We start from the raw sequence: 27,944 nt of genomic DNA on the forward strand, positions 1-27,944 counted from the left end.
TGCTAAGCCAAAAACTGTGATTCCATCATCCACCAATTTCCTAGTATTTACGCGTAACACACACACATTGACAGTTATCTCAATGCCCTCATCCACCAATTTGCCGTCAGACGGATCGAAACGTCAGTGAAGTAAATATGTCCAAGAAAAATGTAAAATATGCCGGCATGCGTAGTTAAATCCTGCAAGAATTGTACCGATCGAAAGAAAAAAAGTGACGGAATAACTTTTCATAGCTAATTTTATCAATTATCACGGTATAGTACATAAAATCTCCATATTTCATTGTTTATAAATGCGAAACAGGAGTGTGACCAGTAAGTTGAATAGGGTAATTTCCCGAAAGTAGGGTAATTAATGCCCTTCTTATTAAATCATAATGTATATAAAAGAGATAATTTAGGATATTTAGGTAAATAGCTAAATTAATGATTTTGCATTTCAAACTAGGTCGGTATGGTAATTTCCCGATAATAAGGAGATTAAAGACGTTTACATGAATAATGTTTGATAGTTAACGTTTATTTGTTATGTAAGGTAAACATACTCATGGTGCTCGACACGGTCCCAGTCCAGTACATGTCATCTTGAAACTTAAACCATTGTCAATATAGGTGACAGCAAGGTGTCATCTATTGGGCATTAACATGTCGAGCACTAGTACATTTACCTTATAGTTATTTTTTGTTTAAAACCAGATGTGTTACAAGTTAAATATCATTAGGTATTGAAAATAATATTTGCACAAAGAAATTTGCAGGTAATGCGCATTTTCAAGACCTATAAAATCAGTTAGGTACACACAATTTTATTGTCTAACGTAAAACTGTCCTACTTTAAACAATATTTGAAAACAAGGACGATATTGAAAATAATTGTTTCACCATTAGGGGAGAATTTGTGTTACATGGTATCACTCGTCTACACGCACACATTCAAACCGTCCGCCATTGCAGTGTCACAGTTTATCTTAAGTGACATTCCCTCTGTCAAATATATAACTCTATGCTATCAACTTTGTATTTTTGGCCCATCTCGGCAGCCCGGTCCCCGGACGAATTTGTTTGCCGAAGCTATGAAAGTAAATCTGAATAACATAACTCAAAAAGAAATTTAAAACAACAAAATACAAATTACTATTGATATTGATAAATCATTATCAGTCATTATATGGCATGTCACTCGTATGGGCATAAACTAAGGTAAAAGGTTGAGGTTGACAGCACTTTTTATTTTACTTCGAGTAAAAAAGGCCGAAATCACTGCATACCAACATAATAAACATAATTTTGGTTATTTGAAGTTCGAAACGAAATCAACCGAGAGTTTCCGAAAATAGCCGATAGTCGTAAAATGAAGAATGTTATGAAAATTTCTTTTGCTTATTGTAAATTAAATACGCATCGAAAGCGATAGTTTTTATGCTCTAGTTATATTCTCATACTTAGATAATAGATTAGAACAGTTTTTTCTTATCATACGTGCGTCGTATTTGAGAAACGTGTCAAAAACTTTTTTAGAAATTTGTAAGGCGCCATCTCGCTTCTTCCCTCGTTTTTTATCCCGTTCTGGTTTTTCAATTTTATATATATGATGATACCACGATGGACTGCTTACTGGATGATTAATTATTCTGATACGTTAAGAATATTCGCAAAATTTTTATTTATTGATTAATGCCTCTATGAATGTGCACATTCATGGTTTGTCTATATATGTCATTTTGACTTACGTGTTTGTGAGAAAGGGATAAAACATAAATTAACTGAATTTGGCTAAACTGAACAATAATCGAGAAAATGTTCTAGGTTTGACGGCACTAATAACGATACAAGTTAACAACTGATAGCACAATAATGATTTATTGCTAAATAATAGTTAATACAAAAGGTATTATAAATTCATTAAATGCATAGATAAAGAAAACGACAATAAAATAAAAACAGTATGAGCACCGAAAGCACGAGCACGACCATGTCCGAAATAAGGTATTGGTTCGTTTCGCACCTATAAAACATACACTTGCTAGTAAGGGATGGCTTATGTCGGACACGGGCGCGACCTCGCTGGTCAAAAACAAGTCAGTTAATCATACATGAACAGGAACACCGACCACCGTGTAATGTCCATTAACCATCAAAATATTGTATAATATGCTATTCATAAATTATTCATTCACTATACGGGTACTATACACGGATACATACAAGTGTATCACCATACATTCATATTCAAAATTATATATATTGTGAAAAGTATAACGCGACAGTGTCGGTAAGGCAACTGTTTAACTGCAATGGTAACAGGCAGTGGGAGGGCCGCGGCTCGCTAGGGGCAGTCCTGGCTGAGCATGCGGGTGAAGGCCTTGGGAATGTGTTCGTTGGTCTTGGAGACCGTGCTGCTGCCGAGCAGTGTGGGCGCGGCCACTTGCCCCGTCTGGATGCCGTGCATTGTTTTCAGGAGGTCGTAATTTATCTTCTCACATACGACCGAGTCACGTCTGGAACAAACCATATAATACATACTTGTTAATAGTTCGGGTCTCAAACTTACTTAACTGTAGCTTACTGCAATGTTTGCCAACTTTATGAAGTACTGGTTATGTTAGCCGGTGTCACCGCATGTGTAGTAAATAAAGCAACATTGCCAGATCGTTCCGAGCTCTAGTATTCTCATGAAGTTTGTATTGTATTGTACTGACTGGTATTGAGGATGGTTGGTGACGAAGTCGCGCATCCAGGTGGCCATGGTGCTGATCTCGCCGGCGGCGCGGCGCTGGATGAGCTTGAGGTACTGCTGCACCGAGCAGTGCGTGTCCGCGTCCACGTCCATGCCCGACAGGTACGACTCGATCAGCGGAATCAGCCCGGGGAACACGCCGCTCTGACAACAACCATTTACTTATTGCATCTTTTGCCAGTGATAGTTATATCTCGGTATCAGAAACCTTTTAATAAATGCATTTTTCACTATAGATATACAATACTTAATGTAAATGTTTAATGATAGTTTGGCATTTCTGGGGCCGCAGAGATTATCTTCAATTTTATTTAATAGGTATAAACCCACAGGCATGTCTCAATTGTAGGGTTTATTGCAATAGTAATGGGACTACTATATGTTGCGTTCCATGCCTAAAGGGTCTTATGCTATGGAGCATCAGGACCCCTAAGGCATAAAACGCCACATATATGTATTGTATACACTGACTACCAATATGCTTGTGGCTAGTGCAAAAACTATATATTAGACATCCTACGGTCGTGTATACGTGCGTAAAACGGACAGCTCGCCTATATAATGTATCACTAACGAATCACAAGTGCAAAGATTATTTAATGATTGACTATGCCGCCTTATTAAATATGTTTACTATAAGCCGAAATCTACTAGTGTAAATGAATCAATGATTGTGCCATTACTCCGTATGTATTGTAACTATTTTACTGCCTACGCTGCTGATTCTAGCCAATGTACGTTCTCAAGTCAGACTAATACTTTCTTCCTACAAAACAAGCATATGTATAAATATACCATAAAACTTAAAAATTATACCAAGAAAAAATATACGAATTGCCAAAAGGTCGTCCTACTACTACACTCGTTGCAGTCAGTTTTATATAACAACACTATTGTAAACACCACGAATAGCTTATCCTTATTTAATGCTCCAAGCTGATATTTTAAATGAATTAGATGACTTGAATAATAACCATAGTTTTGCTTGTGGAATCTCCGATCTACCCGCAATGTTACCTAAAACGAAACCTAAGTGTTCTATCATAACACAAAACATTATAAGTATATATAAAAACATGGACGACTTGGATATCAACTTGGCCTTATTCAAACAACACATAGATGTAATTGTTCTCACCGAATGTCGGATTAACCAAGAGGGACCTTTGCCAGTTAAATGTTATTTAGCGTGTTATAATACAACTAAAAAAGTGACTCAGAACGACGGGGTTGTTGTGTATATAAATCGTTTAATACCACACCAAGTAAAAGAGGTCCGTCTAACTGAAGCATCTTGCCTGCAACTTTCGACATACGGTTTTACTATCCTATGCATATATCGCTCCCCGTCGGCCACAAATACCAGTAATTTTGTGGCTTCTTTAGATCTATACCTAAAAAGTTTTGCCAAAAATTTCATTTTTGGTACAAGCTTTTATCGCCGACTGTACTTTTTTTTCCACAGGCAACTAATACTCATCGAGACAATTCTAAAAACCCCAAACACAATTAGGTTTCGTTGTTTTATCACAGAGTTCCTATGGCCACCTCCGGTCTCCATCATCAGATCAGCTCGATGACACCATAATATTGTATTGTCACCCGGCTTACGTATGTATGCAAAATTCAGCTCAATCGGAAACCGGGAAGTGGATCAGATTTAACTTGCAAGATTTGATTACACACAGACAGACAGACAGACAGACAGACAGACAACGGTCAGGTGAAACTAAATAAAAGCTTGTAAAAAAACACACAACTCGGAAATAACCTTACCATAACGGGAGACATAAATATAAATATCCTAGCAAATAAATCCCTCGACTACGAATTACCTCGACATGCTAGCATCACACGGGCTATTACCATCACATACATAACATTACCCATGAACATGGTTTGTTATTTGTATATCGGGTACTCACTTGGCTTGCTGTACTTCAAAATGTGGGACAGGATTATGGATGTTATACAATTATCTATTTTAACAAAAACTGCGTTTTAGCGCTAGTGTTAACAATTAACGGTGACTGATTTAAGGTCGGTTGCACCAAACCGTCTGTCACCGCTAAAGCGTTCCCAAATTTTATTGTATGGGAAATTTAACAGATCTCTGCTGCGCGACGTTGATCAGTCTGTTAACTGTGCAACTGTGTAAGCTGGTGCAACTTTCCCTTATAAGGTGTAGGTACATTTAGCATTTCGTTTAGTGAACCGGGCCGTATATTGGGCCAGACAAATACCTTTCCATTGACGATCTCGTTGATGGTCATCTCCGCGTAGAGGTCCGCGTCGGGCAGCGGCGCGGGCGCGGGGTCGGCGCCGGCGGCGCGCGGCAGGCTCACGTCGCGCCGCCACCAGAACCGCTCGCTGCGCACCGCATCGCGCCGCTGCGCGCGCTGCATGTTCTCGTCCACCTGCCCACAATTACGGTACACTTAATTATGAACTGATGAACTTATAGACGGCAGCACTGGCTTATTGGTGTGAATTGTCAAAGTCAAGTGTACGCTTTCAATTTAGGTCACAAGGTGGCATTCTCTCCAATGTGCACGATAAATAAAATAAAATAAATATTAGACATTCTTACAGAGATTGACTAAACCCCACAGTAAGTTCAAAAAGGCTTGTGTTGTGGGAACTCAGCGAACACGAAATTATATATAATACATATACTTATGTATAAATACTTAAATACATAGAAAACGGCCTTGACTTAGAAACGAGTATCTGTGCTCATCACACAAATAAATGCCCCTACCGGGATTCCAACCCAGGACCATTGTTACCTATATCAATTTTTAAGAAACAAACTATGTTCAGGTAACTGATGGTCATAATTTCTAGGATGAAAATAAAACTTGATTTATTTATAATACTAGTTATTATAAATAAAGCTGCACGAATGGTGGGTTATAAGGCATTAAAACTTTGCTGTCCGTTACTGGGTAACATGTCCATGATTGGCGCCGTTGTGCAAGTATGCAGCAAACGTACCTGCTCACCCATCAGTAATTATAGCATCTCTGTAATATCATATACTTTGTACCTTAATAATATTAGTGGTATCATTACACAGTGAGCGTGACGTGACTCTTCAAAATCTATTTTTGTTTATCATGGTCGAAATCCTTGTATAACACAATCAATATCACTTACTTGGCTTGGTAGGTCTTTACTTATGCCAGGGGTGCGAAACTCCTGACTTCGGCCAAACTCGGCTCAGCATTGCTCCGAGCAATTATTAGGGTTGACACAACTTGACGTCCCTTTGCGTGCACGACCACAGATAAGATAATGGCTTGAATTTTGACAACTCTAAATAGCCGAAAGGGATAGTGCCATATATTAGAAAGGGACAGCATGATTCGACCCTGAACCGCTGTCAAACTTCAGTTTTGTAGGAAGTTTCCTTTCTGTACGGCAGTACCATTATTTATTCTGTGCTTATGCTTTCGGATGATATATCATGAGAAGCCCGAGTTTTACGAGCGTGTTGAGAGAAAAAGCTAACCTTGCTAATAGGCATAACAAAGTTGAGGCTGTAGGAGAGGATGACGCGGGTAAGCAGCACGACGAAGCAGACGTAGGCGGCGTTCTCGAAGTCGGTGAGCTGCGCCTCGCACGGGCGGAACTCCACGCGCCACCCGATGGCCGAGTTGGGCGGCGGCGGCTTGAAGCGCATCGTCTGCCAGTTCGTCGACTGGATGTTCTGCCAAACGAATACACATCTCCCGTTCATGACCTGCATATTCTATTTTGAAATCAAGAAAAACTAATATTTATCGTAAAAATATTTTTTATTAATAAAAAAGTGTAATATCGTCACCACTTTGAAAAATCGACCAAGTGCATGTCGGGCCAGTCCGTAGTGACCCGTCCGTCACAATAGACCTTGAACGGGTGCTATTAGTAAGTATCATGTACATAACAAGAGAAATGGAGTAAGTACGTCTTTTTACTATGAAGGGAAGACTTTTAGCAATAACTCAAAAACTGATTAACTGATGATCATTTTCGACATAGTTTGTATTGAATGTCTTTATTCAATTGTATTTTAAATATTTTTACACAGTGTTGAAGCGAAAAAGGAATACATCCCCACTTCACGTGTAGGGGAGGTACCCTACACTTGTAGTGGGGACAGTCATGGAGAACTCGTGTCTTGTTCTGTCAATCAAAAGAAAAATGTGGTAACTACGAATGGTATGCATACCGAGTTACTGCGTTGCAACTTTAAGTAGCAGTATGAGATAAGAGATTTATTCAAAGTAGTGTTGATATAATAACTTGTATTATGTAAAATCAATTCCTAGTTGACTACGGAACCCTATAAATATATGGCCCCTTCGGGTTCAAAATAGCCAGTTTAAAGCAAGGCGTGGTCACTACTAAGAAAGTCACCTTAATGGTTCTAATTATTGGAGACATCTTAAGCATAATTATTGTGACAATACGAATACTATCGAAATAAATGAAGAATTTTGTATTATCAAAATGAAGAACTTTGTATTATCAAAATTCTTCAATTATTACGTTTGTACTCGTATTATTTACAATTACTCACGTTGAATTATTTTATATAACTTATAGTTGCTTTACAGAATCTTAAGTGACTAATTATTCTTGGCAATACGTTTGAGATAATCAATAAAAACCGATGACGTCATAGTCCTCGAAAATAACCGAGACAACAACCATGTGTCACGTCAGGTTAAATACCTACAGCTCCATGTAATAATGGATGCCATGCCAGCACCATGACTTTGCGTTTTGGACAAATTGTATCGAGCGTCTAGGTTGGGTAATGCGAGGGGCACAATACATGCTATTTTTAATGACGTGTTTTGTTTAATTAGGTATTTCAGAACTCATTGAAGCACTTATTCTTCATATACTTACTTAAAACATAACTTTCAGTCTGCAAAATGCGTGAAGGAATTTTAGTTCATATTGAGATTTCACAGATTTTGTCGGAGAAAATGCACTTGAGGTCCAGAGCAGGCTGGGAAAATGGCAAGAAAAGCTGGAAAGTGTGGGACTCAAAATAAGCAGAACCAAAACCGAGCATATGTTCTGCGATTTCGGTGGTCTATCCAGTTTTTCCCATATTGCCTTAGATGGTGTATCCCTACCAGTCTGCTCTGACTTCCGGTACCTTGGGTCATTGATCCAAAGTGACGGAAACATCGACCGAGACGTGAAAAATATAATAAATGTGGGATGGATGAAATGGCGACAGGTCTCTGGAACAAATTGCGATCCACGAATGCCCCTTAAACTTAAGGGGAAAATATACAGAACGATCGTGAGACCTGTTGTAATGTATGGATCAGAATGCTGGGCGACGAAAGTAGCGGATGAAAGAAGAGTGCACGCAGCGGAAATGGGAATGCTGAGATGGATGTGTGGAGTGACGAGAAAGGATCGTATTAAGAATGAGTATATAAGAGGAAGTTTGAAAGTAGCTCCAGTAACGGAGAAAATGAGGAGTACTAGGTTAGCGTGGTATGGGCATGTAATGAGGAGGGATGAATGCCATATAGGCAAAAGAATGTTAGGGATGAATGTTGATGGACGGAGAGCGTATGGTAGACCCAAAAAACGATGGATGGATTGTGTGAAAGAGGATATGAGAAAGAAAGGAGTGAGTGCTGAGGAGACGAAAGACAGAGGAGAATGGAAGAGAAAAACATGTTGTGCCGACCCCACATAACGTGGGATAAGGGCAGGGGAAAGAAGAGATTGAGATTTCACAGATCGGTCTGTCAGCAAAATTAATTAAGTATTTAAGATTAACCTATAAAAGAGATTTATGTCACTTTCGAGACCGAACACCTGGATCGATTTTGATGATTATTACGCCCTAGTTAATTGTCCGTGTTACTAATGCCATTATAGAAAAACTAAACCATATGGCGATAATCAGACGAAATAGGTAAGGTCAATGTGGCTAATTCCGTCATAGGGACCATTCCGTCCACGAGCGTATATTTCTATGATTTTCAATCGTAGGAAAACGACCATTTGCTTTTGATATTTGAAACTTAAAAGCAATCGCTGCTTTGTCCACGAAATTATCAATGTTGTTCGTTGTTCGAGAAAAACGCTAGTAGACGGAATAGTCCCTATGACGCAATTAGCCACATTGACCTTACCTACATATTATGAAAAATAAATAAATGAAAATTGATGTACAGTCCGCAGCAGAAGTTGCTAAGCGGGCCAGACGTTCAAAATGATCTTGACGCGACTTTATTGCTAAGAGAATAAATAGCGTGTCAAGGTAATCTAGAACACCTCGCTCGCTTAGCAACTTCTGCTGCTGACTGTACCATATTGAGTGGGGTACAATATCATAGCAATTTGAAAATCATCTCACGGATCATTTAATTTATTATTTTTCATATCTCATGCTCTGAAAGTGGGTCGTTGTTGTTCTAAAAGGTGCGCAGAAAGTGATACGTTTATGCTCTAGTGCAGAAAAGTGGTGTACTCCTCTGCGTCCCCGTCCCACGAACAACAGGGTGGAAACAAAATGGAAAAATAGTGTCTTTATTTCCTCGCCTGGAACAATTGGTAATTGTTTAATTTTACTAATCCCACGTTGATCCTTTTTTTATAAAAAATGATGTAAGTGAATTGTTAAAAACAAATTATTCTTGATTTCTTTCGTTGAATTCTATTTACTCGATTTCATAAGGCGGGAACCAAAAGGAATACACCAAAAATATTTTTTTAAACCTTACACTTGCGTAAATGAGCAAAGGCAGAATCTTATACAGCCACAGTTATACGTTTGTACGATATGAAATTGATTTTTAAAGTTATTTAGCACTATATTCATGAAAATAAAATAAAAACAAGATAAAAATTACTTATATTATTAATTAAATTGTTATTTAATATTTAAAATACTTTTATTATGTTATTACGTGGTGCGGCGCACCAAGGTCGCGGTGCGGTCCGGTAGTCTGTTGCGGCTTTTAGAAAGAAAAAGTATAAAATTAAAAAGTAAGAGGCAATCCCGCTGATTTTCATACTATAATGAACAAATCATTTTAAAATAGGGAATATTAGGCAAAGCTCTGCGTAGGTGGCACCTTTGTGGCACATACAGTAAACAAACCACATTGACACATGGCCTACCGCGTATCAAGAAAAACGAAATTTCGTTATCTAATCTCTCTATCACTCTTGCATATTCGAGCGATAAAGAGGCAGATAACTAAATTTTGATTTTTGCGTTTACCGGTAGGCCCTTGTTAACAAACCGCCTTGATGCATCAATGTCATATTTTATGCACTGTGAAAACTTGTCAAAAAACAGTTTAAGGCACAGTATGTATAAGTTAGTCTATGAATTTACTAGAGTCGGTAGTGCTGCACTCTGGCGGCAGAACATTGCAGTAATATCCCCTATTACTGCAGTTTGTTAAAAAAAAGTGTTTTCGTAAATATTGCAATCTAAATGATTTTCGCTAGGGTCAAGGTCAAGTCTCCGATTGCAAGTAAGTCCTAAGGAAAATAAATCTTGGCCGTAGATCTATTAGGTACTTCCATTACTGATTTTGCGAAATTGCCTTGTCTTGTTTGGTTTCCTCGCATTCGATATGAAAAGTAGAGTGTTTAACTCGGGTGAAAGGCACCATTTCTGTCTCGGACTATTGGCCAAACTACCTCGACAGAAATGGGTGCCTTTCAACCCTTGGTTAACAATCTACTATTATTTTAAACGACCATCAGGACCTACCTATAACGGGTTAAAGTTGGTAAGCAACATTAGCTTAATTTTCTTACGTAATTTGTTACGCTGTTGGGTTTTATAATTTTCAAATTTATTGGTACATATAATGAGTTGATAGTTGCCGGCGGGCGATGGTAGCGTCGTGCACGATCTTGTCGCCGTGGAGTACCAACCTCAAAGTGATCGGTGTCGTTCGCGTCGTCCTGGTCCACCTTCTCCGAGAAGAGCGAGACGGTGTCGCGGATGAAGAGGTGCGCCACGTGCATCGCGAGCGGGTGGTCGATGCCGCCCTCGCGCAACCGCCGGTAGATGGCGGCGTCGTGGACGATCGGTATGTCGTTGTACCTGCAACGTATAGCGTTACATTGGCTGACCTAACTCACCTAATACATATTTGGAACCATAGTTAGATAAAAGCCCAAATTAGAGATTCTACTCAAAGTTATTGGACTATACGTTTGGTTTTAGTCAAACCTACATCGATAAGCCTTACGATTACGGATATCGATCGCCTTACCAATAGGGTACTTTCCTATTATGAGTAGTCAAATCAGTTTCTTTTTTAGAACTGTCAAAACGATTTTCCAATATGGAATTTATATGAAAACTAGTAACGTCACGGTCAAGTCCCTAATTTTTCGAGTTCCGTAGTCAACTAGGATATTACCTTATAGTTTATATAGGATATATAGGATATACCTTACCTTATAGGATATACCTTATAGTTTCGCCATGTCCGTCTGTACCTATGGCCGTCCGCGGCATTGCTCCGTGATCGTTAGTGCTATGAAGCTGCAATTTGTCTAAAAAATCATGCATGGCGACAGAAAGGTTTTAGCTTTAACCCAATGGTGTGGAGTACCGTACTTAATAAATACATCCAATGAAAACTACAGCGAACAAGATCGGTCCAACCGTTTTTGAGTTATTTCAAAAAGTCTTCTTTTCTTAGTAAAAAGACGTACAAAGCGCTGCGAAGGTACTCCCTTATGCCTGTAATGTAAGTAGGTACATGATTCTTTACTTACTAATAGTCGCCGTTTAGCCTATTCTGACAGAATGGTAACTACGGAACCCTACACTAAGCATGATCCAACAACCCTACACTAAGCTGTTTGTCGATTTTGAAGTTCTATCCGATTTATTAAATAGAAATTGTGTCAAAAAACAACGCTGCCTGGGCATTTTCACTTAATTGAACACCTTTAACGGCCGGTTTGCAATCGTTACAAAACTGACGGTCAATGTCAAATCCCATACATTTTGTCAGGAATGTAACGGTTAGACGTTACTGAAACACGACTGAAGTCGCGCTTTAAAGTACAAGTTAAATGAAAATGCCCGCCTATGTTTTTCTAATAATTATCTGGTGCTTTATTTCTTTTAAATAAAGTAAATAATCTATTTTCTAAACAAATATATTTATAAGGAAATCTCCCTGTTAATTAAGCTTTGAGCACCACTTAAAACATATGAACATTGTTAATACCTATATAAAACCAAGGTTCTTCATTAATAAGTGTACTGTATTTTTTAGGTACGGAGTTTTCCCAGTCATGCAAGTTGGCTAATCCAGATGAGCCATAATGTTTGACGTCAAAGTAGTAGGTAACATAAAGTCAAGCGTTCTTTATTGATAATTTAATACCTACGAGGAGAACGCATACAATACACATTTTATTTGATGTGTTTTATTGTCACGATGTACAAAATGAATTGCTTGAATGAACAGGTTTATACATTGTCTCTACATTTTTCACCTATTGTCTGTATTGATGAATGATACTTTGAAGTTTAGACCGTAAAATGACGCAAGACACAAGTAGGATACCCAATCGTCGTTACTCGATACAGTCAGCCTCTGTTTAACTGACCGCATGATTTCTTATCGGCTTATCACGTGCAAGTACATTATGGATCTAAGTTTATACTTACTTATTGGCGCAGCGACCCAAAGTGTGTATTGGCCTCCAACACGACTGCTCGAATAGAAATTCTAGAAATGAAATTAAACCATGACTACTTACTTTTCATGCTCTGGCGACAGGTAGGAGTCGATGGAGTCGTATCTTGATTTGTTGATACGGAACTTGTTGTTGTTGAGCGGCTCGAGGCCGCGCTCCTCGCGCGTGCGGCAGTCCACGGAGCCCGCGATCACGTTCCAGCGGCAGTCGGCGTCCGTCAGGAACCCGCGGAAGATCGGCGACGCGGCCGACAGCGCTAGCTACGACAATAACACCCTTTTGATGTACGAAACGCTAAAAAAATGCTTATATGCTTATTTAAAAAAAAAAACAGTCTTTTCAACGACATGATGGTGGACGTAATATCATTTGAGTTAGAGAATGTTAAGCGGTAATGGCGGTGGTACCTACGACATGTGTACCACTTGTCTAAGGGGGTTGGTATTGGTAAAGAAGTTGCGTGATGATTTTGTAATACAAGATGACTCAGTTTTTAGACTAAAACTAGTTTATATTTCACTTTTTCCTTTTTGTAGTCTGTAGCTGACCATAATAACTTCTTACCAATTTTTCACACTAAACTTACTCATACTAAACTGTCACTTTATTCATGAAAATAACAGCACCCTTTTCTGGTCGGGCTTTAGCTTTACCTAACCGAGACGGGCACAGGTGAGAAGGAGTCGTTCCTATTTGAGTCCGCTCCTGTCACGTGGAGCAGGGACAGATGGGGATACACCCAAGTAAATATATTTGGAGCCGTCGCATCTTGGATTTAGTAAAGCGTACCATGATAGGGCAGAGCGGCGCGAGCTGGTCATAGAGCGTGCGCGCTTCGGTGATGCAGCAGGCCTGGAAGGTGAGCTGCAGGCAGCAGCAGCCCATGCCGAACCCCATCGCGTCCATGTACACGCAGTCCGGCCGCGCCGCCGTCGGCTCCAGCTCGTGCGAGTTGTCCACGGGGATCTTTGTGTTCGCATCGCGGAATACTGCACAAATGCACATATTGCAATGTACACAATTTTTTTTTATAAACTTGTGTACATTGCAAGAATATTTTTAGATCGTATCGCTAAAGTGCGGTATAATTCAGACAACTCATTAATTACGATGTTTCGTTTGTACAATTATATCCTTCAACTAAATAAAGGCGACGGTAACCAGCACCTTCCTGGCCACTACAACTCACTTTTAAGAACCAGTGTTTCGTCATTCAGATATGTATGTACTTACATATGTATTTATAGACTACATATTTGTATTCAGGCCAAAATTGGTCGATATTAGAATAAATCAATACATATTTATTTTGTATTTAGTTCCCTTGATATAATAAGACAACAGCCAATTATTATTTTAATACTTTACACGTTCACTGTCAGTGCCCCATGTATGGGTCACGGCAAACCTCTATTACAATTCAGATTGGGACAGTGAACGTGTTAAACATAATCAATAGGTATCTATTTTCAATTTAGTTTAATTAGGATGGAAATGACAGACCACTCTATCTAGCTCGAGTTATTGTATACGAAATTATAAAACACCCAGATAGTATTATCACGCGAAAATCACAATCGAAGACGCTCGCTCGGGTTGTCTGTATTTGCACACAACTCACAACCTTATCTTTGATTCACTCTACAATGAATAAACTCACTGCGTCGGAATGCCAGGCGTCCATAAGTTTTACTCATCAGTATCGCGCGGTATCTACATACTTACTTGGTATATTGATGGCGACCTTCTCTCCTCGTCTCTGTCTTATGTTTGCCGTTAATGTTTTAAACCGTGGATGACCCGGAAATATCGCATCATCCGGGAAAAAGAGGGATTTTGTGACTTCGCCATTTGGATTTGGTGTTATAGGCGGACTTGTAAAATTTGGGCACCCTAGCCTGGAAATTAGAATAGAATAGAATAGAATAGAATAGATTTATTCGTAAGCACAAACAATCGGAACAGTACATAGTATAAAAGAAAACAGAAAATAAGATTAAAGTGCCACGTAATGGCCCCATCTCAGCATGTTGCTGGTGGCTTCCAGCGCTGATCTTCCGATGAGACCATCAAGTGAGAAGAATCACGGAAGGTAACAGACAAGAAGAAAAAAGACAGAAATAACATACAGTAAACAGTTAGTTAAATAAGAAAAAAGTTACACAGCAAGAAGATACAACATAACGACTATTTACAATTAAGATTAATTAATACAAAAACAAGCATCGTGCTCTAAATCGCTGTATCGATCCGGTCCGACCATATCTTGGCTGAGCATTACAGCTGTATATACTACTAGCGCCAACGGTGGCTACACATTAGAAATTAGAAACAGGAAGTTAAACGCCTGTGCACACCGGGTGCGTGTGCGAAGACGTGCACGTGCGCGTTGTAATACTTGTAATATACAGTTCCTTATGAGAGACGACACACCGCTTGCGTGACGTGTGCGTGCGCGCCGGCTCCAACATTTTAGCGCACGTGCACGTCCACGCACACGCAGCCGGTGTGGCCTAACCTTTATTAAAAATGACCGCAAAGCTATGATTTCAATGGGCTAAATTGCACCTCGGAAAGTTGGTGATGCTCATTATAACTTCTCCATCTTTTAGCAGTTTGCTTGCTTCGGCCCGCCGAAACTGCATGTTGGCTTCTACAATGTTGAAGTGCGCTAGGAGTCCACCGTAGGGCTTTCCCGGTGTGCCCTCTACCATGTACGCACCGTACTCGGGCCGCCATAAAGATTTACAATCTAAAAGAACACAAATCAGTAAACAATAGGGCGTAAATAGAATGAAAGATATCGCTTTTAATTGTTAGCTTTAGGTCGTTTACGGATTCTTATCGCGCATAAATAATAACCAGCCTTGGCCTTTGTCATGTTAAGCGACAAAAGATCTTATAATGATGACGTAGCAGAATGCAATTCTAGCTAACAACTCTCTGCTGGATACTAAAACGTCTGCGCTATATGTTATACGGTATATTACACCTACATACGGTAGGTTGGCGCCTTCAATATATTGATCGCACACTATATCATACACTAGGTCACTTTTAGAATTAGTCGCCCGCATAACGAGTCACTGAAATCGATGTGTGCCTACGTCAATATTGATAATGAGCTTTAGTATATTTAATTGTGAGTGGCAGTTACTGACACATATTTTTCCCGGGACTTCGTTTGTCTAGCTAGAACATAGATAAGTACTAACTTTCACACCCTATTCCGCTCCGTTGTCCATACACTACATTCACAACAATAATGTATATCTGTGTGCAAACTTTTATTCAAAATATTAGTTTATTTATAAACTGTGTAAGCTTAAAACATTGTCAGCGCTGAATAACTTTACAAGAATAATGCTATGCGGATATAATTTAATTTAGGTTTCTGATAATGGCATAGCTATCGGTGTTTTTTGTTCAGAGTTACTGTTTTCCTGTTAATTAAAGGCTCCGTCAGACATGAGCGTTTTCAAAGCGCGGCGTGAGCGGGGCGCGATGCGAGCGTGACGCGAGCGCATCGCGCGCGCGTTCTGCGCTTGGACGCAGCGGCCCGCCGGGGCGCCGCGCGCGCGACCCGCTTTGATCACGCCCGCGCAACCACACACAACACAGCGCGTGTTGCGAGCGGTCACTCGATTACTGAACGTTGGACGTTGGAAAGCATGATCATGGACGTTGAACAGTATCACGAGCGTTTTGTAGCCTGCAAGCAGTATATTGCGACAATACCGCCGACTACATTACTGCAGCAAATGTCAAATACGATGATGCTGACCAAATTTTTGATATTTGCCTCAGTAATTCAGTCGGCAGTAGTGCATGCTGCAATACTGCTGCAGTATAGCTGCCGACTGCATTACTGCCAAAAATGACAAAGTTGAAGTATTTTTAACCACCTTCAAAAAAAAGGTTCTCAGTTTGACCCGTATGTATGTTTGTTCGCGATTATCTCGCGTTTGGCTGAACCGACTTTGATGCGGTTTTCAGAAAAGTGTTTGTTACATTCAGGAGAAGGTTTTAGTATACATAAATCTGAGCCCGTAAATAGGACCCGGGTATGTCCTTAAACTACGTCCAAGACCACCGGTGGACGGGCAGCAGCGTCCCTCAAATTCGGTGTACTCGACTGCGATCGCCAACCCGCCTGCCAAGCGTGGCGATTATGGCATTCACCCCCCATCATGATGAGCACAATAGAACCACGGCCCCGAGGTTCCGGCGACCCCCGGTGCTCTGGCTATGGTAGCGGTCAGGGCATTAGCGGGGTCAGGGGTGCTAAGAATCTCCGGCAAAGATCCGGCTACCCGCCCCGACGACGACTGGCCCTGGTAACACACAACATACGCACTATGAGGACTGACGAAAAGATCTGCGAGCTGGAAGAGGAACTGAGCAGGTTACACTGGGACATTGTAGGGTTATGCGAAGTCCGTAGAGAGGGGGAGGACACGACAACCCTGAAGTCTGGTAACTTGCTCTACCACCGGGAGGGCGACCAACAGTCCCAAGGTGGTGTCGGGTTTCTCGTTCACAAGTCCCTCGTAAACAACATAATAACCATCGACAGTGTGTCGAGCAGGGTGGTATACCTAATACTCAGAATATCCAAAAGATATTCGCTGAAGGTCATTCAGGTATACGCACCGACCTCGTCACACTCCGATGATGAAGTAGAAGCTATGTATGAGGACGTAAGTAGGGCCATACATACTTCTAAAACCTACTTTACTGTTGTTATGGGGGACTTCAACGCAAAGTTGGGCAAGAGAAGCGGGGATGAGTTGAGAGTGGGGCAATTTGGGTATGGGCAACGGAACCCTAGGGGTCAGAGGCTGGCCGACTTTCTGGAGAGAGAGGAACTCTTCATGATGAACTCTTTCTTCCAGAAGCCGCCTCACAGGAAATGGACCTGGATGAGTCCTGACGGTTCCACGAGAAACGAGATAGACTTCATCATGACCGACAAGAAACGGATATTCAGTGATGTCTCTGTGATCAACAGGGTAAAGACCGGTAGTGATCACCGAATCGTAAGAGGCACACTGAATATCAATATTAAACTTGAAAGGTCCAGCCTGATGAAGTCTACGCTCCGACCTACTCGAGCCTATGTTCAAAACCCCGAAAGCTTTCAACTCGAGCTCTCTAACCGCTTTGCTTGCCTAGAGAACTTGGCTTCAGTGGACGAAATCAACGACGGGCTAGTGGAAACTGTCCACACAGTAGGGTCTAAGTTTTTTAGATCCCGCCGTAAAGATAGACCTCAGAAATTGACCGAGCAAACCTTAAACCTCATGGCTGAACGACGCTCGCTACAGTTGCAGTCTCCCGATGACGCGGAGTCATATAGGCAGCTCAATAGACGTATATCTAAGTCCTTGCGACATGATCTGCGTCTCTTTAATACTAACCGTATTAAAGAGACTATTGAGCGAAACCAAGGCTCCAAAGTGTTCGCAAAGGACAAGTCTATTGGGCAAAGCCAGCTGACAAAGCTGAAACGGGAAGATGGCAGCATAGCGTCGAGCAAAGCGGAGGTTTTAGGTGAGATCGAGAGGTTCTATGGACAGTTATACACTTCGATCGCAAAGCCTGTTGACAGCTTGGTAGGAGATCCAAGAGCCAAGCTGTCCCGACATTATACCGAAGATATCCCGGACATCAGTCTGTACGAGATTAGGATGGCCCTGAAGCAGCTTAAGAACAACAAGGCGCCGGGCAAAGACGGAATCACTTCAGAGCTTCTGAGAGCGGGTGGAACACCGGTACTTAAAGTCCTCCAGAAGCTCTTTAATTCCGTCTTGTCCGAGGGCATAACGCCTGAAACATGGAATAGAGGCGAGGTGGTGCTGTTCTTCAAAAAAGGTGATAACAACCTATTGAAGAACTACAGACCCATCACGCTTCTGAGCCATGTCTATAAGCTGTTTTCAAGGGTCATCACGAACCGTCTCGAACACAGACTTGATGACTTCCAGCCTCCCGAACAAGCCGGTTTCCGAAAAGGCTATAGTACCATAGACCACATCCATACGCTGCGGCAAGTTATACAGAAGACCGAAGAGTATAACTTGCCATTATGCTTAGCGTTTGTGGACTATGAGAAAGCCTTCGATTCGGTGGAAACATGGGCGGTGCTTGAGTCTCTTCAGCGATGCCATATTGACTATCGGTACATCGAAGTGTTGAAGTGTTTGTATAGTAACGCCACCATGTCGGTCCGAGTACAGGAGCAGAGCACGAGGGCGATTCCATTGCGAAGAGGCGTAAGGCAGGGAGACGTTATCTCTCCGAAACTGTTTACTGCCGTAATGGAAGACGCCTTCAAGCTCCTGGAATGGGAAGGACTTGGCATCAACATCAACGGCGAATACATCACTCACCTTCGGTTTGCCGACGATATCGTAGTCATGGCAAAGTCGATGGAGGAACTCAGCATGATGCTCGATGACCTCAACCGAGTTTCACAACGGGTGGGCTTGAAAATGAACATGGACAAGACGAAACTTATGTCAAATGCCAATGTTGTGCCCATCCCAGTCTCTGTTGGGAACTCGGTACTCGAAGTTGTTGACTCGTACATCTACCTAGGACAAGTAGTCCAATTAGGTAGGTCGAACTTCGAGAAAGAGGTCAACCGCCGAATCCAACTCGGTTGGGCAGCGTTCGGGAAACTACGTAATGTCTTTTCGTCCGACATACCTCAGTGCCTCAAGACGAAAGTCTTTAATCAATGTGTGTTACCAGTGATGACTTACGGCTCCGAAACGTGGTCTTTCACTATCGGCCTCATCTCAAAACTTAAAGTCGCTCAACGAGCTATGGAGAGGGCTATGCTCGGAGTTTCTCTACGTGATCGAATCAGAAATGAGGAGATCCGTAGACGAACTAAAGTCACCGACATAGCCCACCGGATTAGCAAGCTGAAGTGGCAATGGGCAGGCCACATTGCACGCAGAGAAGATGGCCGATGGGGTCGAAAAGTGCTCGAGTGGAGACCACGGACTAGCAAGCGCAGCGTAGGACGTCCACCCACAAGATGGACAGACGATCTTGTTAAGGTCGCCGGAAGACGCTGGATGCGGGTCGCTTCCAACCGGCACGTATGGAGGTCCAAGGGGGAGGCCTATGTTCAGCAGTGGACGTCTTATGGCTGAGATGATGAAATCTGAGCAAATGCTGAACCCTGGCTCTACCTAGTGGAAGTCAGGTTTGGTGCAACATAGGCCCACGCTATTTTGGTCATCCGTCACATCTTGATGAGCACTCGGGAAAGCAGTACCCAAGATAGAGCTGATGCTGAACCCTGGCTGTACCTAGTGGAACTCAGGTTCGGTGCAACATAGGCCCACGCTATATTGGTCATCCGTCACATCTTGATGAGCATTTGGGAGAGCAGTACCTGAAATAGAGCTGATGCTGAACCCTGGCTGTACCTAATGGAACTCAGGTTTGGTGCAACATAGGTCCACGCTATTTTGGTTATCCGTCACATCTTGATGAGCACTTGGGAGAGCAGTACCCAAGATAGAGCTGATGCTGTACCCTGACTGTACCTAGTGGAACTCAGGTTTGGTGCAACATAGGCCCACGCTATTTTGGTCATCCGTCGCATCTTGACGAGCACTTGGGAGAGCAGTACCTGAAATAGAGCTGATGCTGAACCCTGGCTGTACCTAATGGAACTCAGGTTTGGTGCAACATAGGCCCACGCTATTTTGGTTATCGGTCACATCTTGATGAGCACTTGGGAGAGCAGTACCCAAGACAGAGCTGATGCTGTACCCTGACTGTACCTAGTGGAACTCAGGTTTGGTGCAACATAGGCCCACGCTATTTTGGTCATCCGTCACATCTTGATGAGCACTTGGGAGAGCAGTTCCTTTAGGTACAGCCAGGGATCAGCATCAGCTCTATCTTGGGTACTGCTCTCCCAAGTGCTCATCAAGATGTGACGGATGACCAAAATAGCGTGAGCCTATGTTGCACCAAACCTGAGTTCCACTAGGTACAGTCAGGGTACAGCATCAGCTCTATCTTGGGTACTGCTCTCCCAAGTGCTCGTCAAGATGTGACGGATGACCAAAATAGCGTGGGCCTATGTTGCACCAAACCTGAGTTCCACTAGGTACAGCCAGGGTTCAGCATCAGCTCTATCTTGGGTACTGCTCTCCCAAGTGCTCATCAAGATGTGACGGATAACCAAAATAGCGTGGGCCTATGTTGCACCAAACCTGAGTTCCATTAGGTACAGCCAGAGTTCAGCATTAGCTCTATTTCAGGTACTGCTCTCCCAAGTGCTCATCAAGATATGACGGATAACCAAAATAGCGTGGGCCTATGTTGCACCAAACCTGACTTCCACTAGGTAGAGCCAGGGTTCAGCATTTGCTCAGATTTATGTATACTAAAACCTTCTCCAGAATGTAACAAACATTTTTCTGAAAACCGCATCAAAATCGGTTCAGCCAAACGCGAGATAATCGCGAAATACATACATACGGGTCAAACTGAGAACCTTTTTTTTTTGAAGGCGGTTAAAAATGTTTTTTTTTTCTTCTATAAAATGACCTGTTTGATATTTCTTGTAGTAATGCAGTAAACTACGTATGAAGGTGTTCGATTAGATTAAAAAAACTATTTTATTAGGCAATAATTGCTTCTTTAGAAAGATAGGTGCGGGCGGGTTGTGAGCGCGGCGCTGGCGGGCCGCGAGCGTGATGTTGGCGCGACGCGCGCGTTCCGCCGGCGTCCGCAGAGCGCGATGCGGGCGGGACGCGAGCGGCCCGCCAGCGCCTAGGGTTGCCAGATGGTCGGGATTCGGCGGGATTCTCCCGATTTTTAGCATGTGTTCCCGATTCCCGACAAAGTGAAAATTGTCCCGAAAAACAGCTTCACGTTATAAAACAATAATTTCAAGTTCCGAACTGTCGTCGAGCGAGCGAGCTGACGTAGTGCCAATAATGTAAAAAATCGTTTGTTTTTAATACAATTACTTTAATTTGAATGTATTATTTTTCCCGACTTAAGTCCCAAAATCCCGAAAAATTGATATTGTTTCCCGATAATAGCGCCTTTCGATCTGGCAACCCTACCAGCGCCGCGCGCGCCGCTTTCATCGCGCCCCGCTCACGCCACGCTCGCAAAACGCCTATGTCTGACGGAGCCTTAATTCTTTCTCACTTTATCTTTATTTAAAGATATACATACCAGCGAGAATGTATTCTTAGAAATATATTTTCCTACTATGTACTTGATTTATCTCTCAGCGCACTTAACTCCCTGACAAATAAATGTAAATCATACGTGTTTAAACAAAAGGAAGTAAATCCGAATAATGTATTCAAGTGGTAAAAATTATTGGAACTCCGTTCAGCAAGACATTAGAGATGTTCTCATAACAAACTTGCCTCGCCGGCGTCCTGTTTCGTTTGTTCCATTTGCGGTTCACACGTGCCGAGGTATTTCAGTGAACAGTAGGTACCTAAACAATAGCACATTTTGGAGAGATTTTATATTTAGTATTTAGTTGTTAGTTTTAGGTTTTGTGTAAGTATTGTTTTAAAATAGCAATATAAAATGTTGGCAAGTAGTCACCATTGCATAGGTGTTCATAAATATTGTACACGTCTTTACTGTCGAGGCGTTAGAGTACGCGTTCGTATAGGTACATTAGTTAGCTTATGCCGGCTACACACGTAACTATAAATCGTAACGAATAATCTGTGCAGTCCGATTTGCGCAGTTTTATCTACCCTGTGTATGACAAGTCGTTACGATAATCGACAACGACTTGTCATACATAGATAAAACTGCGCAAATCGGACTGCACAGATTAATCGCTACGATTTATAGTTAACGTGTGTAGCCCGGGTTAACCCTGTAACCCTCAAGATTATATAAAATCGCCAATTCAAGCCTCATTGCCACTTTATAGTCCTTATATTAGGTTGGTCAGTTTTTCATTATACATATTTCTACCTTGTTGTGCCCTATTAAAGGTTACCTGCATAGTATACAGAGCAATTTTAGAAGCAGATGCACTATTAGGACTTCAAAAGCACGCCGGATATCTTCGTATTTGTCAATTATTTCCCATAAGCTCAGTAATTTATTTTCTAAAGTTTCTGATGGCTACGAATTTAAGCCAAAGTAGCATTTCCCAAACTACGGGTCCTGACCCATTGCGGTGGGCCCTGAAACTACTAGGAAATCTAAGCGTTACCAATAATATTTTGTGCCCCTTTTTAGGATTCCGTACCAAAAGGGTAAAACGGGACCCTATTACTAAGACTCCGCTGTCCGTCCGTCCGTCCGTCCGTCTGTCACCAGAGCGGCTACCGCGAAAACCGAAATTCGCAAATTGCGGGGATTTTTCTCTTTTACTCCAATGAAGGCGTAATTAGAGTGACAGAGAAAAATCCCCGCAATTTGCGAACTTCGATTTTCGCGGTTATAGCCCAGGCTGTATCTCACGAACCGTGATAGCTAGACAGTTGAAATTTTCACAGATGATGTATTTCTGTTGCCGCTATAACAACAAATACTAAAAACAGAATAAAATAAAGATTTAAGTGGGGCTTCCATACAACAAACGTGATTTTTGACCGAAGTTAAGCAACGTCGGGCGAGGTCAGTACTTGGATGGGTGACCGTTTTTTTTTTTGCCGTTTTTTGCATTATGGTACGGAGCCCTTCGTGCGCGAGTCCGACTCGCACTTGCCCGGTTTTTTTAAGACAGTCAAGAGGTGGGTTCCAAATTTGGCAGTTTTTGTTATTTGGGTCGGAGCCCTGTCAACTTTGGGAACCACTGAGCCAAAGTAAATACGTGGGCCATACTGAAAGTTTCTGGATTCTGATATGAGACGACTTATTTTTTCTAAGTGGCCAGTCCAGGAATTTTCAGTATGCCCTAAGTAATAGTATGCATACGTTACTATTTAATATTTCAATGACTCATTTATATTTTATCATATCACAAACACAAGTGAGTGGCACACACAAAGCCATGAATAGGCCGTTGTTATTTATTTTAGTCAATTACGAGTTGGTATTGAAAAATGCAGAGTCACGCTCACCTCATTAAATGATTGACCAAGACCACGACGTCAGGCCATGGCTTTAACGGGTAACCGGCTGGCGATATTATGTATCTACGTCTATACTCTATAGCAGTGGTCGGCAACAGGCGGCCCGCGAGCCTACCGGGCTATTTTGTATGTAATATTCACAAACGACAATGTCTGATAAAGTCATAAATATTAACAAACTGTGGCCCGCGTTAACTTCGTTAACTACTATGTGGCTAGGGATTGCAATCCGGTCCGGCGGATCCGGTAATCCGGCCGGATCCGGGACATTTTAGGAGCTACCGGATCCGGCTAAAATCTCCGGAATCGGATCGGATCCGAAAAAATAAAAAATACGCCTACACACAGCACGCGCTGTGCGTTTTAGATGAGGTAAAGGCGACGGATGGAAGGTATGAAGTTGAACAGACCAAAGAACGAATGAAAAATAAAATTTTGTAAGATAAAAACAACACACTCCTTTTTTGGGCAGTCGTGTAAAAAGATATCATGGATAGGATGGGGTATCAAAATAGAGAGCTTTGAAAGACAACTATAAACATTTACGCGTTTAAATATTATTTTGGTGGAGCCAGGAATCCTATTTTCACTGCAGGGGTAATTCCCACTAGTTACCACCAAGTTGTTACCAGTGGTGACTACTGAGATTTTTTTCCCCACCTTTTATGTACCACTGGGATTTTGGTGGTAACTACTGGGAAAAAAACACCTTTTACCAGTGATAACTACTGGGAAAAATAATTCCCAGTAGTTACCAGTGGTCAAAGGTGGAAAAAAAAGGAAGGATATATTATCCTGGTGACTGTACTGTATGTAGTCACATTGACACAGTAGTTAAATTAAAACATTACCTTAGTAATTAGTTGATATATTAATTACATAAATACTTACTCTGTGGATCTGAAAGTTCTTTTTCCTGTAATTGTGGGAGTAGCTCATCTGCCCTGAGACTTACTGTTGCCTTTTGGTTTTCATCATCAAATTTAACTATAATATATTCCACCTAAAAAAAAAACTACTAAATAAATCCATTCATTTCATTATCTATTAAGCATTAAGCTTCTCAATTTCAAGGGTCAAGTGTGAGTCGGACTTGCCCACTGTGGGTTGCTTACAAATCTAACTTATTTTTAATTTTTACAAATTAATACTTTTGAGATTTTTCCTTGTACTTGTAGTGTAAGTATAAGACAATATTACTTGACAAATTGCATAGTTCTAGGTCAACAAGAAGCACCCTATAAATTTTGATTCCCTTGAGAGTATCTAAATATAGGTTTGTTGTGCCATAAACCGCTGCTATCTTTTTATTTCCGTTAACTAGGAAGTTTTATTTTTTCACAGCTTCAAGGGACTGTGGTTATATGGTTTTAATTTCAACTTGATACCTCCAAGTATGAATTCCCGAGATAATGGGTCTTGACAGACAGATGAATGGACAGCAAAGTGATCCTATAAGGGATCCGTTTTTTCCTTTTAAGGTATGGAACCCTAAACCTTAAGATTTTAAGTAGTATTTTTTTCTTATTAGATTTTGCTGGAGACTTTTCCATAGGAAAAACACATTTTATTGGTAAAACCATCACTTATCAATTATCATGAACTTGAAAAGCTATTTTGGTTAAAATATTTATTGTCACTTTGATTTGTGACATCATGTATGGACTTGATTGCAAAATGGCAAAAACAATCACATTGAATCATACAAAATAGAAAACTAACATATAATATTTATCTAGATACATACATGACAATGACAATTTTATAGATAACATCATAGCATCTTCTAGACCAGCGGTCGGCAACCTTTTAGCAGCCAAGGGCCACATAGCAGTTAACGAAGTGGATGTGGGCTGCACTTTGTTAGTATTTATGACTTTATCACACATTGCCGTTTGTCAATATTACACACAAAAAATAGCCAGGGAGGCTCGCGGGCCGCAAGTGAGAGGTTCGCATGCGGCCCGCGGGCCGCCGGCTGCCGACCGCTGTTCTAGACTACTCTTTTTACGACATCAAAGATTTTTTGACCTACCCAACAATTTATAAAGCGAATTTAATAATACTATGTTAGGTAATTTAATTGAATAATTTCATAATAATATTTAATAAATTTTAATGTTATATAAAAACTGCCCGACATGTAAGGAAATCAATAATTCTTCATCACCTTTGGCTAGAATAGTTTTACCTCTTACATTTTTAATCATGTAACCAATTAAGGAAAACAGTTCGAACTAATTTAAATAAAGATACAATTATAGTTGTACAGTAGAGTTCATAAATATGTATACATTATTTCACCTTATTGCAATGGATTAAGGTGAAGAAATGTACATATATATATGAACTTGACTGCACTGTATATAGATATATGTAATTATACTGTTTATTTCAGAAAGACCTACATGCTACTTAAAATAACTTAGCTAAATGTACTAAGGTTATGTTAATCAATGTTTATTCTACTTCTTTTATATCATTTATTCATCAGGCTTTTTAATTAATTAACTATGCATATATTAAATTTGGTTTTGTTTCTAGATTACTTAGAACTTCTGTAGGAAACCCATAGTATATGAGGCAGGAGCAAGACCGCTCCATCCAGTCATAGATGTAAGTGAATTTTGTCAAGAAAATAAAATATAAACTAACATGTCCCATATGTAGTAGCTTGCATGCAGCATGAGCTAGTCTAGAGCAGAATATCAATACGTGTGTTACCTCATCTCCCCACTTGAGCACATCGCCTCTTCGGTCCCTCAGCTTGCTGTACAGATTGATGAATTGTTCAATACCGTGTTGTCGGACGTGTTCGGCCAGAGCTTTAGTCTCTTCCCAGGATAATGGACTTCCTTCAGAAAGCAATCCCATGTTGACCACTTGAGTAAACCGACAACTTACACGTAGATGACACAAACTTTTGGACACTTGAAAAAAAAAACCCAACTTCGTAACTTTAGAGCCAATGTTCATTGGAAACCAATCAAGTAAATAAAATACAAAACTTTACAGAAATGCACTGTAATACAAATTCTACCAATTTTGAATGATGCTACGTAAACTCCACTTGTACAATAGTTTATTAACCGAACTTAATGTACTTTAAAATTAAATTTTATTAAACAATATCCACAACTATTCCTACAGATTTCTCAGAAGAAAATGAATGAAATGAACAACTGAGTAGACAGACACATTTATGTCAGTCAAGCAAGTGACCAAAGAGTTTAGTTTACAAAATCCCATCGTCTGAGGCGCTACCGCGAAAACCGAATTTCGCAAATTGCGGGGATCTGTCTCTTTTACTCCAATGAAGACATAATTAGAGTGACAGAGAAAAATGCCCGCAATTTGCGAACTTCGATTTTTGCGGTAGCCCCTCTGGCCTCAACTGTTCAGTGTGTACGCAGCATTATGAATTTGCGGGCTATAGTTCTATAAAGTGATTTACATTCTCGCGCGAGCCACGAGCCGAGCCGCGAGCCGCGCCACGAGACGCGAGTGTAGGCGGTGGGCTCGTGGCTCGTCACGCGGCTGGGCTCGCGCCTGCGATCATATATAACCATGGATACCGCCTTTAGGAACAATACCGTTCAAATTCTCGGGCCAAATTAGCACCCATACACAATTACGCCTACATTCAAATAAGACGACGCGTTTACAGAGCCTGTAATCAAAGCTCGTAAACAAAATAAGAGTCATCTTTATTACACCAATGGTACATAGCTAAGTGTAGATGAAATGCATATAATGTCAATAACTACCAATCAGCGACATTAATCCGCTAATAACCTTCTTGCTGTACGTACTGGCCGCTGAGAGTTCGCGGTTCATATTTGATTAGAATGTGACTTGGACAGGGATAGGTTTATGCCATACAGTGAAGAACCAGTCAAATAATTCACGTATAATAATTTAATGCAGATTAAAAGATAACTAGTTAAAATGTTGTTATGACATGACAGACTAACTCAACATAAGTAAATATATCATTGTTGTATAAATGTATTCCGCTATAATAAGTATTTTGTATATTTTATTATCAATCTGCATGGCAGTGCGAAGTCACGTTCAGGTATAGTCTGTCCGTTTTTCTAAGATCAAGTACGCCATAGTAAATGTATGGCGAACTTGATCTTAGAAATCGGACTGGCTATACAGTCTGCAAAATTTACATGGGTACACGAATCGGGTCAAAAATATTTGAACAGGCGGAGTCACAATAAATCCCCACTTTCAGTTCAGAATATTTTATATGTATATAGCCGGTCAAGCAAGTTTGTCAGTAGAAAAAGGTGCAAAATTAAAATTTTTGTATAGGACCACAGCCGTTCGCGCGCTTACATTTTCTAAATTTGCCGCTCTTATAATATTTTAAACTTTCGCGTTTTG

At 40.9% G+C, this 27,944-nt stretch overlaps 1 protein-coding gene across 2 annotated transcripts; it reads right to left on the bottom strand.

Annotated features, from left to right (window-relative positions):
• Nucleotides 1-1,835: 1,835 nt before the first annotated feature.
• On the bottom strand, nucleotides 1,836-26,713 carry LOC134804568 (glutamate--cysteine ligase). Of its 2 annotated transcripts, XM_063777675.1 has the most exons (12): nucleotides 26,533-26,713; nucleotides 26,274-26,431; nucleotides 24,441-24,552; nucleotides 15,019-15,202; nucleotides 14,176-14,348; nucleotides 13,240-13,439; nucleotides 12,514-12,710; nucleotides 10,660-10,831; nucleotides 6,254-6,451; nucleotides 4,983-5,156; nucleotides 2,702-2,883; nucleotides 1,836-2,500 (listed from the first exon to the last, which is right to left on the bottom strand). In XM_063777675.1, exons 2-12 carry the CDS (start codon nucleotides 26,421-26,423, stop codon nucleotides 2,329-2,331), a joined length of 1,914 nt encoding a protein of 637 aa, XP_063633745.1. In that variant the 5' UTR covers nucleotides 26,424-26,431; nucleotides 26,533-26,713; the 3' UTR covers nucleotides 1,836-2,328. The 2 variants fall into 2 exon arrangements, with proteins under 2 accessions (XP_063633745.1, XP_063633744.1); XM_063777674.1 differs by lacking the exon at nucleotides 26,533-26,713 and having other exon boundaries at nucleotides 26,274-26,526.
• Between the last annotated feature and the right edge of the window lie 1,231 nt (nucleotides 26,714-27,944).

The sequence above is a fragment of the Cydia splendana genome, chromosome Z (assembly GCF_910591565.1).
Source record: "Cydia splendana chromosome Z, ilCydSple1.2, whole genome shotgun sequence".
Taxonomy (NCBI): Eukaryota; Metazoa; Arthropoda; class Insecta; order Lepidoptera; family Tortricidae; genus Cydia; species Cydia splendana.

Coding starts and splice junctions, on each gene's coding strand:
- LOC134804568 (XM_063777674.1), bottom strand. CDS start 26,525: ATGAACATTGGCTCTAAAGTTACGAAGTTGGGTTTTTTTTTTCAAGTG. Junction 24,553..26,273: donor TGCTCAAGTGGGGAGATGAG/GTAACACACGTA, acceptor TTTTTTTTTTAG/GTGGAATATATTATAGTTAA. Junction 6,452..10,659: donor ACGACACCGATCACTTTGAG/GTTGGTACTCCA, acceptor TTCGTTTGGCAG/AACATCCAGTCGACGAACTG.